At 37.0% G+C, this 17075-nt stretch overlaps 1 protein-coding gene across 2 annotated transcripts in view; it reads right to left on the reverse strand.

Annotated features, from left to right (window-relative positions):
• The window catches only part of klhdc8b (kelch domain containing 8B), a 154282-nt gene that overhangs the window by 48436 nt on the left and 88771 nt on the right, over positions 1-17075 (reverse strand). For both annotated transcript variants that reach the window (XM_055188122.2, XM_055188120.2), the window contains one exon: positions 691-855. In XM_055188122.2, coding sequence (XP_055044097.1) covers positions 691-855 — 165 coding nt within the window. The remainder of the gene's footprint in view (positions 1-690; positions 856-17075) is intronic.

Consider the following 17075-nt stretch of genomic DNA (forward strand, 5'->3'; position numbering starts at 1 on the left):
GTGGAGTCCAGACTTTCTGCTGCAACATAAAGGTCTTGCTTCAGTATGTGAAACTAGATGTGTGTGTGTTTCGGAGAAGTAGTCTTTTAATGAGTTGTCAAAGAGAGATCTAAACAGGATGTGTCTCAGTCCAAGAGGTCAGTAAAAAGACAAACCTGCCAAAACAAGACCGAACACACTTATTTCACATGCTCATCAGACCAGTGGTTACAAACACACACTGTAATCACTGAGAGCACAATTTGTGACATTGTTAAGATCTTCTCTGAACTTCCGCTGAGAAATGCAGCAGCCTTAGTACAATTACCATGTGTTATTCCCACATCTGCTGCTCCTGGAGAATATTATGACACAGAAAAATAAGATATATTATAATTACTGGCTAGTCCAGCACACCATCTGCCAAGTCCCTCTAGAGAAAACACCACTTCTTCATGTATGAGTGTTGTGCCTCGAAAATAATGCCTAAGTCTGAAATCTCATAAAAAATGTGTAACTTTTTTATTTGCTCCTGGAAATGAGATTTTATGGATTCAGGTAACGCAAAGAAACAACATTACTGTGCAGATTTATCGTCTAAAAATCGTATAATTATATATTTGTTCTTTATTCAGATTTATACAGCCGATGCTATGCATTTCATTTCATACCCTGATTAAAAGTCAGAACATGTGAAATAAAGTTGCTTACCAAGAACATAAATTTTGTTCCCATGCAAGAAAGAAAAAGCTCCATATCGAGGGGTCGGCATGGAGGTGAGGTGTAGCCACTGGTCCTTTGTTGGCTCATAAATTCTTACAGAGGCCTGAGGGGTCGTGTCTGCTCCCATCCCGCCCAAGGCATATACCTTGCCATCTGAGAGAGGGAGAAAGAGGAAGGGAGGAAATTAGTTATTAGTTCCTGGTCTGCAATTCCTTTTGGGAAAAAACTTGACTACAAATAAAAAAAGCACAAATGACAGGAGCGGAAGACACATAATCTGATTTAGGTATATTATTCCGATGTGCAGGACTGGAGAATCTCCAGAGACCTGCTCTTTTTCCCGAGCTCCTGCTATTTTAAGGTTTGCCTCAAATTGCGCCATAAACTTGCACTGCAAATTTGTTCTGTTCCCCTACGGGAACTGAATATTATTAAGTACACATTTATTCCTATCATCTGCTCCAAACTTAATGAACATCTCCAAAAACGTTGCTATCGTTGATCTGTCAATATGCAGCATATTACATTATTTTAATGGTGTTTAACACATTTTACAAATCTACAGGTAAAACAAAACATTCAAATCGTACAAACATCAAACTCTTCTTCCAAGTTTTTATGCATTTTTGTCATACTGTGTATTAAAGCCATTCATTTAGATGGATGTGGCTAACTACAGAAGCTCAGGACTAATCTGCAATAATAAATTGATCTCATTGGTCTTTCTCTCCCAAATACACAGTACCTCATTTATCTGAATATAACTTGTCTAACTATTTATCTGCATTCTTTATACATTACAAGTTTTTTACTGCTTATGTTTATAAGAATGGGTTTAGTTTGTGATGACATTGAGATGGAAGAGGAATGTTATGAGTATGATGATACAGTAACAACACCAACGCATTGGAAATACATGATCTGATCAAAGATGCTTTGGATAAAAGTAACCGTATAAATGTACCATTTGGCACTGTGAAAATGTACCTCTATTGTACAAGCTTTTACAGAAGTGCACATACTGTACATAGTCCACCTCCTATCCCCTAAATTGAATTTCATATCAAAATATAATTCATCATGACACCACATCAGAGTCCTGTTACAGACACTACCTGCTGTATGACAGGGGAATCAGAATCAGCTGTCATACATTAAATTTTACGGTCACATCAGAATAGACGTAGGCAGGATAAAATCAGTTCTTCCATTGTTGGAACAGCACTTACTGTTCAGCAATTACAATTTTTTTATAAACAAAGACACAGATTTCTGCCTTAATAGTGTAGATTTTCAAGCTGTGTGTAAAGTTTTTCGGCAAACACTTTATTTAATGATTTCAAATATTTACTTGCAAATATTTACTTCCATGGAAAAGGTTTATGTGATTGAGAATTTTTTCTGAAAACCGTATGTTTACCATTTACTGCATCATTTATGGTAAAAATACCTTATTGCACTTAAAGCCCCCCTAACCTAAAAAATGCACTTTTAAATGTGTTTCTAGCAGAAAATGAGTCGCCAGTGTGTGTGCAAAAACATCCTGTTATTATACAAATCCATCTTTCTTTGTGTTATCATCTTTAAACCGCAACAGTCACACAAATATGGCTGTTAGGGATCCCCTATCAATGTGATGTCACATTGTTTACGCCCCAACCATAACCGCTCACAGACTCTAGTTCAACCTTCTGCCAGAGACACATGTTTTGATGTAGCCCAAAGCACGTGTGTATGTGCTGTATCCCCTGTTTTGCATACGGGGAGGAGAAGAGAAGCTTTCTTTGCATTTAAAGAAACACAATCACAGCGCGTTTTTTATTGCAGCCACAAATGGCCATGTTCAATGTCGTATAATGAAAGATCTGTGGTATATTTTAAGCAGAAACTTTACAGACACATTCTGGGGATACCAGCGACTAGGGCAGAGGAGGGTTTGCTATGGTCAGTAACTCACAAGTGTGGTCTATCAATACCAGGTGGAATTTTGAACAAATGTAAAACGACTTCAGTACAATTTCACTTTGAACATAAGTAGTGCATTGTTACTTTTGACCCTGTCAGCTGGGATTAAAATAAGACAATAGAACAAGATAGATTTTTGTGTTACACTTGTTTTTAGTTAATATACGTGACTATGACCTCATTAATATGTAACTGCAAACATGTTTTGTCATTTATCTATGTAAAAAATAATGAAACTACATTTTCATTTTAAATTTCAATTTTATCAAATGTTTCAAAAGCAACCGTACAAACTTAAATTGTTGAGAATACAATTGTTTTCAACAGTTTGAACACTATGAAAATTAAATTAAATCAAATTAGAATAACGTAAATTTTAAACATATACAACAGTATTAGCAGCTGGACAAAAGTAACAAATGTTACTTTCGTCCCGACAGGATCTTCTGACATTTAAACACGATTTACCATTATTTTGAAAAACTCTGAGAAGTCAAACTTTGGCTGTTTCTCAATTCCAAGAACGCAAAGAACGGACTTGCGTCCTCGTGGAGATCGGTCTTGCCAGGCGACCTTGGAAGAACGAACTCGGAAGTTTTGCCGCAATGACTTCTGGGGCGTTAAGCGATTTCAGCAAGTCTGCACACGATGCATCCTCGATATCAAGAACACATCCGGGTATTTTCATGCGTCCTCTGTCCTTGCGTTCTTGAGAATTGGAATGAACTTCGACCGTTAATGATGACGTAGAGCGAGGACACGAGGACGCAAGATCGCTGAAGAACGCATATTGAGAAACAGCCTTTAGGTTGTGTTAGAGCACTAAATAACCTGTAGATTTATCAGTACTGTAACACATGAAACCAGAAACACAACGCATTAGTATAAAAAATTACCGCTTTAGGAATTTACTTATCATGGTTGAAAAAATCTTTCTGAATCTACACGGAAAACAGTGAGTAAATAAATAGCGCAATATTTGTCATGTCTGTGAAGGGTTTGTGTGCTAAAGATGCTGTCATAGTTTGTGATGCAAATGTTATCAGGACTCGAAGAAAATCGCTTTGTTACTTTCGTCCTACGTACTTTCGCCCCAGTTGCTGAAAACTCCTAGGTTAGGGGCCCTTTAATTTTTTAAGTTTAATCAACTTGAATTGATAGCTGATATAAATTATAGAAATGAAGTTGAAATAACTTATTTGCTTGAGTTATTTAAACTTTCTATATAATTTATAGCAATTCTTTACTATTCAAGAAAGTTGAAATTATTTGAAATTAAGTTGATTAAACTTAAAAATTTAAGTGCAACAAGGATTTTTTTTACAGTGAGGTTTTGCATTAGGACCAATATATACTGGAAATTGAGTCCCAAACTTAAGTTTCTTACCAAAACCTTAAGTGTTGCTTGTAAAATAACATATTTATATATTATATAACGGATTGGACTGGAGACATTATGTAATACACCCAACGCATGTAAAAAAGGCTTAACATTGACTTTACATTGACCTTCATAAAGTTCTAGAGGGAAATACTGAAATGCAGTACAAACGTGAAAAGACTACATGAATGTAGAGAAAGAGAGAGAGGGAGACATGAATGTAGAGAACGAGAGAGAGAGAGATAGAGAGAAATGCTACCTCAGCAAAGAGAACTACTCTGCTGCTGTTTAGGCAACTGCAGAGAGAGAGATTGATAGAAAGAGAGCGAAAGAGAGAGAGAGATGAGTGATATAAATCCTCTGACAAGAGAAGAAAGCAAGCCTGATACTGATGGCAGTCATAACTTGACTATAGTCCCAAGGTGACAAAATGTCACAGTTGCATTAGCTCTTAGACATCATGTTAGAAAGTGGGGAATGAAAAAAGAAAAACATGTGTAAATGCTTGGGAATAACAAAAATAGAGTTTCCTGGAGATTATTGACTGATCTGTGCACAGGGATGTTAAAGCAATGAAACATCAGGACCATCCCGGAAGAATCATCTTCAGCAGTCACCACCATATGGAGCTCTCAAAGCTGTCAGTGAAGATGCATTTCTGTAATCTGAATCAATGTGATGTGTTCAGCACAAGCTCAGCTCATTCAAAGACACTTTCATTTAACAGCACTCTTAACACATGACACAGTGAATCTCAGTCTTTCCATCTCTTAGCTTGATTGCAGTAGCTGCTGACTCAGACATCTGCAGTACGCTGGAACAGCAACCTGTGACTGTAGTTAAATGCGGAACGAATGAGCAGATGAGGAGAGATAGAGAAACACACGGGGGCGGTAAACTAGATGGCAGCATAGAACTCAAGATTATAGCAAGACTGCCAACAACTCATCTGAAGTACACTGCTTCTGAATCATGGACCACATCCACTTCACAAGCTCTTTTCACTCTGCATCGGATCCAGAAGTATCTACTATAGGGTTGCTGTTGCCAAACTGGCAGATTTATATGAGAAAGGGCGGATATTTTTATATCTTTTTCGACTGTAATTACACAAATCTTACAGGTTTCTTCGATTTTAGAAAAGCAGCAACAGGCATAATAAAAGGCTAGCATGATATTCCATAAGTTAAGCTTATATTTCACATAAACCTATCTGATACGACATAAGACCACCATCACCAAGTAGTTGACCTGTTATTGTCCAAATCAGCAGTAAGGGGTGTGTCTATTAACCAACATCGTTATCTGAGTTGCGTATGTGTGGGGCGGGTCTATCAAAAGAAGGTTCTATTGGGGTAGGGGCGTGTTTGTTAGGTGATTTCAAATGTCAACATTGGCTTTCAGAGATCATGCACCCCGCCTTTAAATGTCTGAATGAAACTGTTTTTGACATTTATAGGTCAGATTCTCCTGGCCATTGTGAAATATGGCACTTACTCTTTGATTGAGGACAGAATCAACAAGGTTTTGGACCTTTGACTTGTCCAGGTAAGTTAACTCTTTCCGCAACAGGGTTTTAAAAAAAGTTGCCAGTGCCAGCATTTTTTATGATTTTCACAAAAGTTTAATGAAAATGTTCTTCTTTAAATATATAAACATACAATATATCAAATAAAAGAACAGACCCCGTTTCATCAATCTGTTCTCTCTCAAATATGAGTACCGTATTTTCCGGACTAAAAGTCGCTCCGGAGTATAAGTCGCATCAGTCAAAAATGCACTTTGAAGAGGAAAAAACATATTTAAGTCGCAGTGTAGGTCAAATTTATTTAGAAAATGATTTCACAAAGTCCAAGCCGAAGAACAGACATTTAATCTGGAAAGGTAAGTTATTCAACTAAACAATAGCACAGAACAGCAGGCTAAATAGGTGTCCGTACATGTTAGCGTAACATAAACAGTTATTTACATGATGCACAATAGCATACAGAACATACCTGAGAGGCTGAATAGGCTAAATTAAAGGGATAGTTCACCCAAAACTGATAATTCTTTCATAATTTACTCACCCTCATGTTGTTACAAAGCCGTATGAATTTCTTTGTTCTGATGAACACAAAGGGAGATATTTTGAGAAATGTTTGTAACCAAACTGTTCATGGACCCCATTCACTTCAACAGTAGGAAATAAAAATACTATGGAAGTGAATGGGGTCCACGAACGGTTTGGTTACAAACATTTCTCAAAATATCTCTCTTTGTGTTCATCAGAACAAAGAAATTCATACGGGTTTGTAACAACATGAGGGTGAGTAAATGACGACAGAATTTTCATTTTTGGGTGAACTATCCCTTTAACCAAATCAAGTTCAAAAAGATCCCGAAGGCATTCTGCATCACTGAATCCATTGAATTACATAAATACAGGAGCAGCATAAAGCAGACTCTCGCGACTGTAGACTGTAATGGTTTCTCTTGGTTCATATGAAATAATTTTGATGTATAAGTCGCACCTGACTTTAAGTTCCAGGACCCGTCAAAATATGAAAAAAGTGCAACTAAGTCCGGAAAATAGGTTTCTTCAAAAATGCCAAATTTTGAGCAAAAAGCTGAGATAATCATTTTTTTTGAAGGACTTTTGATAGAGATTAGATTCAGAGTAATTCTCAAAACATACATGGAGTGTGAACTGTTTGCCCTAAGGGAATACTTCCGGGTTTTATAAGTTGGGTAAGAGCACTACCTGGGGTATAATAGCGGAAATACGTATTGTCGGAAAAACTCGTCATTGGCAGGGAAGCATTTTCTGTTTGTGGGGAAAGAGTTAATGTTATCAAACACACTTATCACCCATCTAATGTGAGTTAGACGGTCTGACACCACAGCATAAAGGGCTCATTATTGATGTGACATAACAGTATGCATACGCATCAGTTTTCATATATACTTCTGCGTCGTCGTCTGTGTCGACGTGCAATTACACATGCAGACCGTTAGTAGGCAGCATCCACACATGTAACCCCAACTTAAAGTGCCAGTCGGGTCTAATTTCTTAGCTTCCTAATATTGTTAAAGAATCCCCAACAACATGTTTTAATGCTTGCAAGGTCAGAAAACACTGTCATTAACGATTCGTGCAAAGCCTTTCAAAGATTCAGTCGCCTTAACCCCACCTTTGGGAGGTTACGGGTCAATGGCATGACGTTACTTATTTTGTGTCCGTATGGATAGATTAAATGTAAAAGGATTAAAATTTTCAGCAAATTAGCAAATTGCTTGAATAGATTCTCTTTTTTGAGGACCAAGTCTAATATTTCTGTTTTATTTCATTTTGAAAGAATATTTTGTGAATAATTGCAAAAATGTCAATGTGGTGTAACCCGTTTGTGTCAATTGGTGTAACAAGAATTTTTTTAATTAAAATATAAATATATTCATAAAAATGTGGAATAAAATATAATCATGTAGTTTTAACATACATTTTTACATCATTTGTCAAAGATTATTTAGAAACAGATCTGTTTTCAGCATATTACAGGACAAATAATACAAAAACGTATTCAAATTTACATTTTAAAATAACTACTAAAATTATATTTTAAAAAGTTTTTTTTTTTTTTTGATGATGATTACATGTCATCAAAGTGGATACAATATGTAATATTTCTCTTTCTTTGGCACAATTGGCGGTTACACCATTTGACATTTTCAGGTCCATTCAGTCTTAACTTTCATAAAAATGGTGCAAATGTCATTTTTATTGCATAAAATTAACATACATACACTGTGCATTTAAATAAACCTGATGCATGCTTTTAAAACAATTTTTTTCTCATCTTACCAAACCGTTTTTGTCATTGACCCTACTCTGCTCTGATTTTTAGGTTGCCTATAACAGGCACTTTCTGAAACTAATACACAGCATCTTTCATTAAATTTGCAGTAAGCAATTGTTTTTTGAAAGATTGTTAATGTTTGAACAGCATCGCATACCGCTTTAAGAAATGAATACAAAGTTGAATCATCATTCAACTTTCATCATTGAAAGAGCTTGAAATAAAAATGAAAACCTTGACAATACAATTTATGGCAGAACTGTATTATCTTGGTGTAACCTATTAAAGGGATAGTTCGGCCAAAAATAATATTAAACCCATGATTTACTCGCCCCGAAGCCGTCCGAGATGCATATGTCCATCATTTTCAGACGATGACATTTTCAGTTATTTTAGAAAATGTTTTAGATCTTTCAGTTAATCAAATGTGAAGTTATGGGGTCCACGACCTTCAAGTCCAAAAAGTGTGCATCCATCCTTCACAAAATAAATCCAAACGGCTCCACGATGACAAACAAAGGCCTTCCGAGGGCAATCCACGCAGTTTCGTTGTAGAAAAATCCACACCTAAAACCTTATAAACCAAAACAACTCGCATCCGGTAATGCCGCCATCTTAGTCGCGTCCGCATTCAAGATCAGACTTTACGCGGCGTACTGAGGTTACTCTGCTGCTGCTCTGTGCTCCCGCCCTCCGAATTTGTCATATGTCACTAAGAAAAGTGCGTACACTACGCTAATACTCTCTCCTGAATACAGAGGAGTCTAAGATGGGGGCGCTACCGGAAGGTAGTTATTTTTGTTTATAAAGTTACAAATGTGGATATTTCTACAACAGCACCGCGCGGATTACCCTCAGAAGACCTTTATCCATCATCCTGGAGCCGTTTGGATTCCCTCTGTGAAGGATGGATGCACATTTTTTGGACTTAAAGGTCATGGACCCCGTAACTTCACATTTAATTAATTGAAAGATCTAAAATATTTTCTACAATAACTGAAAATGTGTTTGTCTGAAAAACGATGGACATATGCATCTCGGACAGCTTGGGGGTGAGTAAATCATGGGTTTAATATCATTTTTGGCCGAACTTTCCCTTTAACAGGGACTAGGAATGTAATCTATTTGAATATTCTGTTCTGTTGATTAGTAATGGCACTTGTTAGTCACAAAGTGAAGAAGTCGCCTTAAATAATTATATAAGAAAACCCTCACTATATTTTCCAAATTTTCTATATGTTGTTTTTACTTCTGGGTTTATTCACATATGCACAACTTGTAATGGTTAGGAATTGTACTCGCTGCATTTTAACCACAATGCCAACAGAAAAGATGTTTGAACCATTGATGGTGGTGAGGTGTGTCATGCGGTTCGCTACACAAGGTTCCACAAAAGTGGCAAGATAGTCCGTCCTGTGAAGGAAAAGCCATCCTACGGTTAGCAGTTTCAGTTAGTTCCTAAACATCATTAAGTAAGTCAGACCATGAGCCATCGATTACCCTTTAAAGGCCTTTATTCATCTCCTGAAGCCATGTGGATTACTTTTGTAAAGGACATTTTCAAAAATATCTGAATATGTGTTTGTATGAAAAAGGATGGACATATGTAACTCAGGGTGAGTAAATCATGGAGTAATATTCATATTCATGGCCGAACTATCACTTTAAGAACATCATAAAAAGTACTAAAGAAGAAATTTTTGTATTTTACCTGTAAGTACAAAAACAGTATGTGAAAATAGAGCACTTTGAGTACACTAGGTGCACTTCTTTTTCAACCGGGGACTCCATGCTACGGTCTAAAGTGCATATATGCTATCTGTAGTGTATATGGGTTCAAACAGCACGCCTTAAAGCCTGGGTGCAGAGTCAGGCACTGAAGTCTGGGGGTGACATTCTCCATTAATGCCTGTATGCATCCAACTCCCAGCAGCACTGACACGGACCTTCCTCAAGTGTGACCATAGCCATGCATTTCCCACACAAGCAACTATTAAACAAGACAGTGTATCAGGAAAGTGCCTCCTGCGCTGATAGTGTAGACGGATGTTAAAGAGTGTGACATTACACCTGCTCCACGCTTACTAGTTTCTGTTACTGGTATCAACACGATGACCAATACTATCTTTGCTATTGCCTGATATATGATAATAATCTGTGCGATGTTGTGATGTGAGCACAGTGTTATATCTCATTAGCAAACATGTATGTATCTATAAACACTGGTCTCTCGCCAAGACACTTGTCCTGTTCTCCACTAGTTCTCCTCACACCACAACTCTATTTGTCTCCTTTGACCGTTCTGTGTAATCCTGGCCTGTCCCTGCTCTCTTGGCTGCATAGCCGACTCATAATTGTATGGCTGTGGTCCATCATGCGAGTATGAATAAACATTTACTATTTCCTCAGCATCCACACTGTCATTGCGATCCATTGTTGATTAAATTGACCGCTCTTCCTCTCGTTAGGTCACTTACGGTTTGGCATTTTTCAGATGCTAAAGTAATACAGTATTTCCTTACTAAAACAAGTCCAGAAGCCTCAGTGTATTTATAATATTATTTTAGATTTTGTATGCTTTGAGTCGTAGGTGCTTTAACCTGAGAGATGCTCTTTAAGTAAAATTATGGTTAATTTTTGTAAGGGATTAGTGACCTAAAGAGTCAACGCATATTTCTTTGATGTATGACTTTGTGATTTTCCAGCATAATACGCAATCTCAGATTTCTGTCAAGTTTCAGTTAAAAAAGAAAACAAGCTAGAAAGATGAAATAAAGTGCCGCCTGTGCCAGTTTAGTGCCTGAAAGCTTTCATTTAAAGAGGATAACTAGGCCGACATCTGTTCTCAGGGGCGGATTTCTTAAATTTCCAAGATCTGTCTCTCTTTTCAAACAACATCACGCATATATCTGCCTACATAAAATATACTGTATGGTTATTGCTGTTATCCGTTTACATATACGACACTTCTATCCAAAGCAACTTATAGCGCATTACAACTTAAGCAGGTATACATTTGTTGTGTGTGTTCCCTGGGATCAAACTCATGAGCTTGGTAAGCATGGCACTCAACGTGCGGTGCCAATGGCGCGTTCAGTATTGTTTATACTCAACGCTTCCGCACAGGCGGCAAAAATGACGTCAACGAGGAGTGGGTGGTCATGCGCATTTCGCAAGATATGCGCGAGACCCCATTTCGCGTGGAGGTGTGCACGGAAATTTTTGTAACCATGTGCGCGGTTCCACATCCGAAAATGATTAAACTCGAAGCTATTCTGTCCGAGCAGGCAAGCCTGTGACGTATCTATTGATCAATCAATGCAAAACAATACATAAACAATTCATCTGACACTCTTGAAACTTTGCAGTTTAAAACACAAATTATTTTATATGAATCAGAATTTTTGGCGCATGTTTGTATTGAATGAACCATAGGACAAGGAATAAAATACAAACCTTAAGATGTCTGTACTGTTTGTTTAGTAAAAACGTTAATGAAATGATAATGTTTAATAAAGACAAATATTTTAAAAGATTGTTGTTTTATTCATGTTCTCAAATTTCTGATGTTAAAAGCACCAGGGTTGTTCCAGAGGACGACGACTTCTATCCTCTTCTTTGTGTTTGTTTTTGACTCGATTGCTCGCAGAGGCGTCATGCCCATTCAAACTAAGGGGGCACGTGCCCCCTTGGTTTTTTTGAGCCAATGGATTTTGCATCCAACCTCAAAATCAAATAAGCGTCCATGAATCTGTTATTTTACTTTTAATCTATTTAATATGCACACTATTATAAATTCTGTGCTGCATCCTTGTCACTTTTCGGAGATTTTCGACGTTTTGATAGTGTTTTGATCATGTTACATTACTTTTATTCTGGCGGCAGCTGGTGCCGCAGTCAGTACAGTCGCAGACGTCATCAGCGTCTGGGCGCGCTCACGAGCGCTCTCCTGTTGCTGGCTTGCTGCTGTATTTTGCTATCTGAGGAATTAAAAAGTGTAAGAAACGCTCACAACATTTCCAAACCCCAGTACGGTAATGTGCAGTTAACCTCCTCTGTGTAGAAAATGTATGGTTTTAAATGTGACCGTCTCAACGTTATATAGAGATTCATCAAGTTCGCCAGAGTTCACGCGGGGTCGCGGGCGCGGAATCACACCTGCTCACATATGAGGTAAAATTGAATGCAAAAATTATTTTATCTAAAAATATTATTTTGAATCACTATTGAACATTAAACTCAATCACGTGGCTATAGCTTATGTCATTTTCGTTGTTTATATACTTTATGGATTTAAAATTAAATAAATTTTATAGGATAATGCAGTTGTTGTGCAAAATGCATTAATGACACAATTAAACAAGACTTAAATAAATAAAACATGCCGTTTCAGATGTAAATATGATGCAAATGTGTCATTATTCAGATTGAATAGTATTTGATATTAAAGTTAGTCATCACTTTAATTTTGGAGGTTTTTGCATGAAAGCAGGGGTTTTCAGATTGTTAGAAATGTAAGTGCCATGGAAAAGACTGAAAGCTCTATAATATTTCTACTGATGTCTGTGTAGCCTATGCACAAATTTCTGTGAGCTTTGACACTGTGCCCCCTTAAAAAAAATTGGTGCATGACGCCCCTGATTGCTCGCGTCGCCCCCTGGCGGTTCAAAGAATAGAGCAACAACAATCAGTGGAGGCTTGTTTTGCGGACCAAAGCGCGAGTATAAACAAAGCTTTCCAAGCGAATTTAGCGAGTTGAAAAATCCGAACTTTTCTGGATTTTCGTGCTGCGTTAACCAATCAGGAGCTTGCTCAAGCAGTGAATTTACGGATGACTAAAATTTAACGCGCGAATGAAGTGAGTAAACTCGAAATGTTCAAGCGTCCAACTACGCACAAATGTTTGCGCATTTTTGCCGCCTCTTCCGCGTCTGGTGTCAACGCACAGTAACTGGTTGATAAAACACTAAACCATGCCTAGCTCTGATATTCTTCGTTTTTTCCCATTTGACCAATGTTAAGCCATCTTGTTGTTTGAGCCTATAAATCTTCATTATATTTAGATGTGGATGATTCCAGTTTCACCATCTGGTAGATGGAGAACGTTCTCTCCTAATAATTCTGGACGGAAATGTTTGGAAAGCCATAAACGCAGACTGGTTGCACTTTATGATCTCAACAAAGCTCTGGGATGTCACATTTATTACTAATGTGCTGTAATGGGACTATAATCGCTAACATATATCAAATTTCTGTCTGCTTATAATAAAATTCAAGAAAATAAACCTATATTATCTGAAAGACATTGGTAACCTTAACGACAACATATGGTATTCTGCATCACCATTTAACTTTTATTGGACAGATTAAAACTGACTCTGTATTTCTTTGGCAGCAGGTTTGTCAGATCAAGTATCAGTGTTGATCTACAGTAATACAATCATATAAGTGCCACCAAATTACAGCATGCATTTTAGTCGACTCTCTTGGAGTGCAAGCTTAGGACTGTGTGAGCAACATGATGCCATTTTTGGGCCTTCGTGAAATTGAGACTGAACAGTGAAAATGGCAGAAATGTAATGTAATCTCATCTCATCTCTGGATATTACCGAGTTCCTACAGAGGCAAAGTTTGTACATTTTACAAATGTATTTTTTAATAGCTGAGATCTATTTTGCTTCTTTCTCTGAGTCTATACGGTAGCTCCTTGCCAGATTAGCACTCGTTCATTTCCTGTACTTGACATCCTGACAACTTTACAATCTTTACGCTGCAAAAACAATGAAACATGAAAACTGTGATCAAAGTTCAAGAGGCAGGATTGCTAGTACAATTTTATAAATCATTAATAGTGCAGATAAAAGACTACATTAATAAACTAGTTCAATGTTCTGTGTAGTTAAAGCTGATGTTTCATATTATAGAGTGTGACGTGCGAAACACTCCTAACATCTTAACAAATTATTTAATGTCATGTTGTATTTCATGCTGCTATGTCAATGTGGTCCACTGTAGGCAAATCTCTGACTGAAGCTTAAACTGCTCACTTTGACAGCAAGAGACATTTGATTGACAAGTTTGTTTTGTTGTAAATAATTATATAGTAAAGCACAATAAAATATCATCCTAAATTATCATCCTACGCATCAGACTGTCTGCCAGGGCTTACCGTGCATGCACACATCAATAATGCATCATTTTTGTCATACTAAACAACACATCCTAATTTTTTACAACTTGTTTATCGTGCAAGTTTATTTTATATGGTACACTTAGATGGAGTATTATGCACTGTGAAATCATCCTATCTTTATCCATTACAAACAACATATAAGTGACATGACAACGTCCATGAATAATTGTAAAAACACAATAACATAGCTGTTAAAGATCTGAGTATAGCATGTTAACAATAAAGTCAGCCAATCTTTGTTGCCAACTAGATTTCAGATGCTTTTTTGTGCAAAATGTATCAGGTGGTTAGCAGGCGGATTGTGAGCGTGCCGTGTAAAGTTGGCACTTGCATCCAAAAACAGTAGCCTTCACCATATCCACATGGGATGTTTTTAATGTACCAATAACATAATATTGGTTTTGCAAAAAATCTTGTTAAACACTTTGCCCTTTTTAAGTTTAAAGAGAAAAAAACATATCCCAGACTATCAAGCAATAAGCACTTGACATAAAATGTAATATGAATGCTGGGAATCTTTAAACACTTTGAAATCTCAGTTTACCCTACAAACGTTTTATTAACAACACAAATGTACATTCACAGAAAACGAACTACATTTTATCTAAATTAAACTCTGGATCACTCTTTCCAACCATTTAAATATAAGAATTAGTAGTCAGATATTAAGTATTGTGGACATCACAGCACAAGTTTGCTGTTGTATAAATGTACACTTCAAATACAATACTGAGTTGATTCAACATATGGTTGGGTAAAATATTGACATTTTCTAGGTTAATTTAAACTCAACAGGGTTTGTCAATAATTTTACCATGGATTTTATTTTTAGCATGTACTGTGGAGATTCTGGGACTAGTAGTTATGGAGCAGGTGTGAATCACCTTTACTCAAGCCTCCATCTGTTTTTCTTTAATCAATCAATCAATCCATCGACTCCATTCGTCGACCCTCTCTTCAACCTCTCAGCATCCGTCACCCCCTGCAGGCTGCACAACCCAATCACACGCAGTCACTTCCATTACATCTCTGCTTTCTGATCTTTGTTCGTCGCCCTGGGAGACCCCATAGCAACCAAACACGCACTCGGAGACAATTATGAAGTAGTGGTTGGTATCGCACTCAAAGATGCACATGCATGATCACACATGAAATCAAAGCACATAACTAAACAAACATATGAACTGATCATCTATCAACTAACATACTTAAAAGACACACAGTGCTTGACCGCTACTGTACACATACACACAGCTGTTTTGAACCCAGACGACAGACCCTTATTAAACACACCACCTGCTGTAGGTCTTCTTCCACCATTTTCACAGGCTGAGAGCAGAAAATACGGGCTCTGTTTGCGATGGAAAACCAGTGTACTATTTACTGGATACAGTACAGCACACTTAAAAACAGTATGCATTATTCCACAAAAACTCTTTCAAAAAGTACAACTTTGCACCCATACAGTTCATTTTAGTATTTCTGTGGTACATTTGTAACAAAGAGCGTCATACCTCTGAACTGAAGTACCTGTTGGTATCTAGTATACATACATCTGTACATACAGTATATTTTAGGTCCTTTTTAAAGGGTACTGCCCCACTGTCAGCTTGGGACCATTTTTGACCAATTTTTTTTGACAGTGCACTCTGCAAAAAGTAATTTTAGGGAGGAAGCTCATCGCCACCCCCCTGAAGAAAATTTATAATAATTTAAACATTCTTAAATTATATTATGTCACATTATGAGCAGTGTAGCTATTAGTCAGTATTGTATTGTAACGAATGAATGATACCTAATAAATGAATATTACCTAAAAACTTATTCTTTTTACCCTTGTTAGGCAGGGGTAGACTTTAAGCAGTTGTTGTTGCGGGCAAAAATCTTTGATCTTGCGGCACATTTTCTTAAAAAATACATGGAATGTGTGGCCTCACATATTTTGAATTCGCGCCTCTCGGAAGACAAGACACCGCCTGCCACTGTTATCAGTGGAGTATGTTGTATTTTCTTGTTGAGATAGAAAAATGTTGATTGTAAGTCCGCCATAGCGAAAACTGATTGGTCTAGTTATCAGAAAGAGAGTCCAATCAGGATTTACTTTCTGTCATGTTCTCTTTTTTTTGTCTTCTCGCTTATTATGTCTCTTTAGACTGAGAATTTTTTCAACCTGAATCTCTCATTCTTAAATAATTGATTTCCAGGATATTTTACTGTCATTCGTGAGCTTAGGAAGCTGCTAGCAATATGCAGGAGACTTTTGGAATGTAAATTCAATTTTGTTTTAAAATAAAATTACCCTTTGGCAATGTAATCAACTAACCAGTCAAAAAAATCTATTAATAGAAATATATCAGACTGAAACTGGAACGTAAAATGCTGCATTTTGGGATACAGACACTTTTTGGCAAATGTACTGCAGTTTGTACGTCATAGTATACGCATGCAAAACATTTTCATACTGTCCATAATGCATAACAGTAAGAATGGCATATAAAGCCACTGTCTTCAACTCGTCTTTTTCTTACTGAAAAAACAAACTGTTAAAGTTCAGCTTATACTGTACATCTAAAAATGGAAATGTTGCCTTTGGCAATAGCAAATGATCACGCCTGTGGTTCAACTTAACACTTGGGATCAAAGCAAAATATTCCAGTGTAGTCACCCTTCAAAAGAGGACAGACTGCTGAAACGGGAACAGTAAGACATCAGGCCAGATGTGTGATGTAGATTGCCGATTTACCCAAGGGGTCAAAGATTTGACTGGTTATTATGTTATATCCTGCTGGTAGATGCTATAATAACACCATCAGGACCCAAAAAGTACTACTGAGTTGACGACCATTTAACTCTTCCCCGCCAGTGTTTTTTAAAAAAAGTTGCCAGCCAAGGTTTATTGCCTTCCAATATAAACACACAATATATCAAATAAAAGAACAGACCCTCTGCTTTCAAACAAAACAAAAAAACCTTTCATCCTATCTTTTGGTATTTTTTT

Source organism: Misgurnus anguillicaudatus, chromosome 13 (assembly GCF_027580225.2).
Source record: "Misgurnus anguillicaudatus chromosome 13, ASM2758022v2, whole genome shotgun sequence".
Taxonomy (NCBI): domain Eukaryota; kingdom Metazoa; phylum Chordata; class Actinopteri; order Cypriniformes; family Cobitidae; genus Misgurnus; species Misgurnus anguillicaudatus.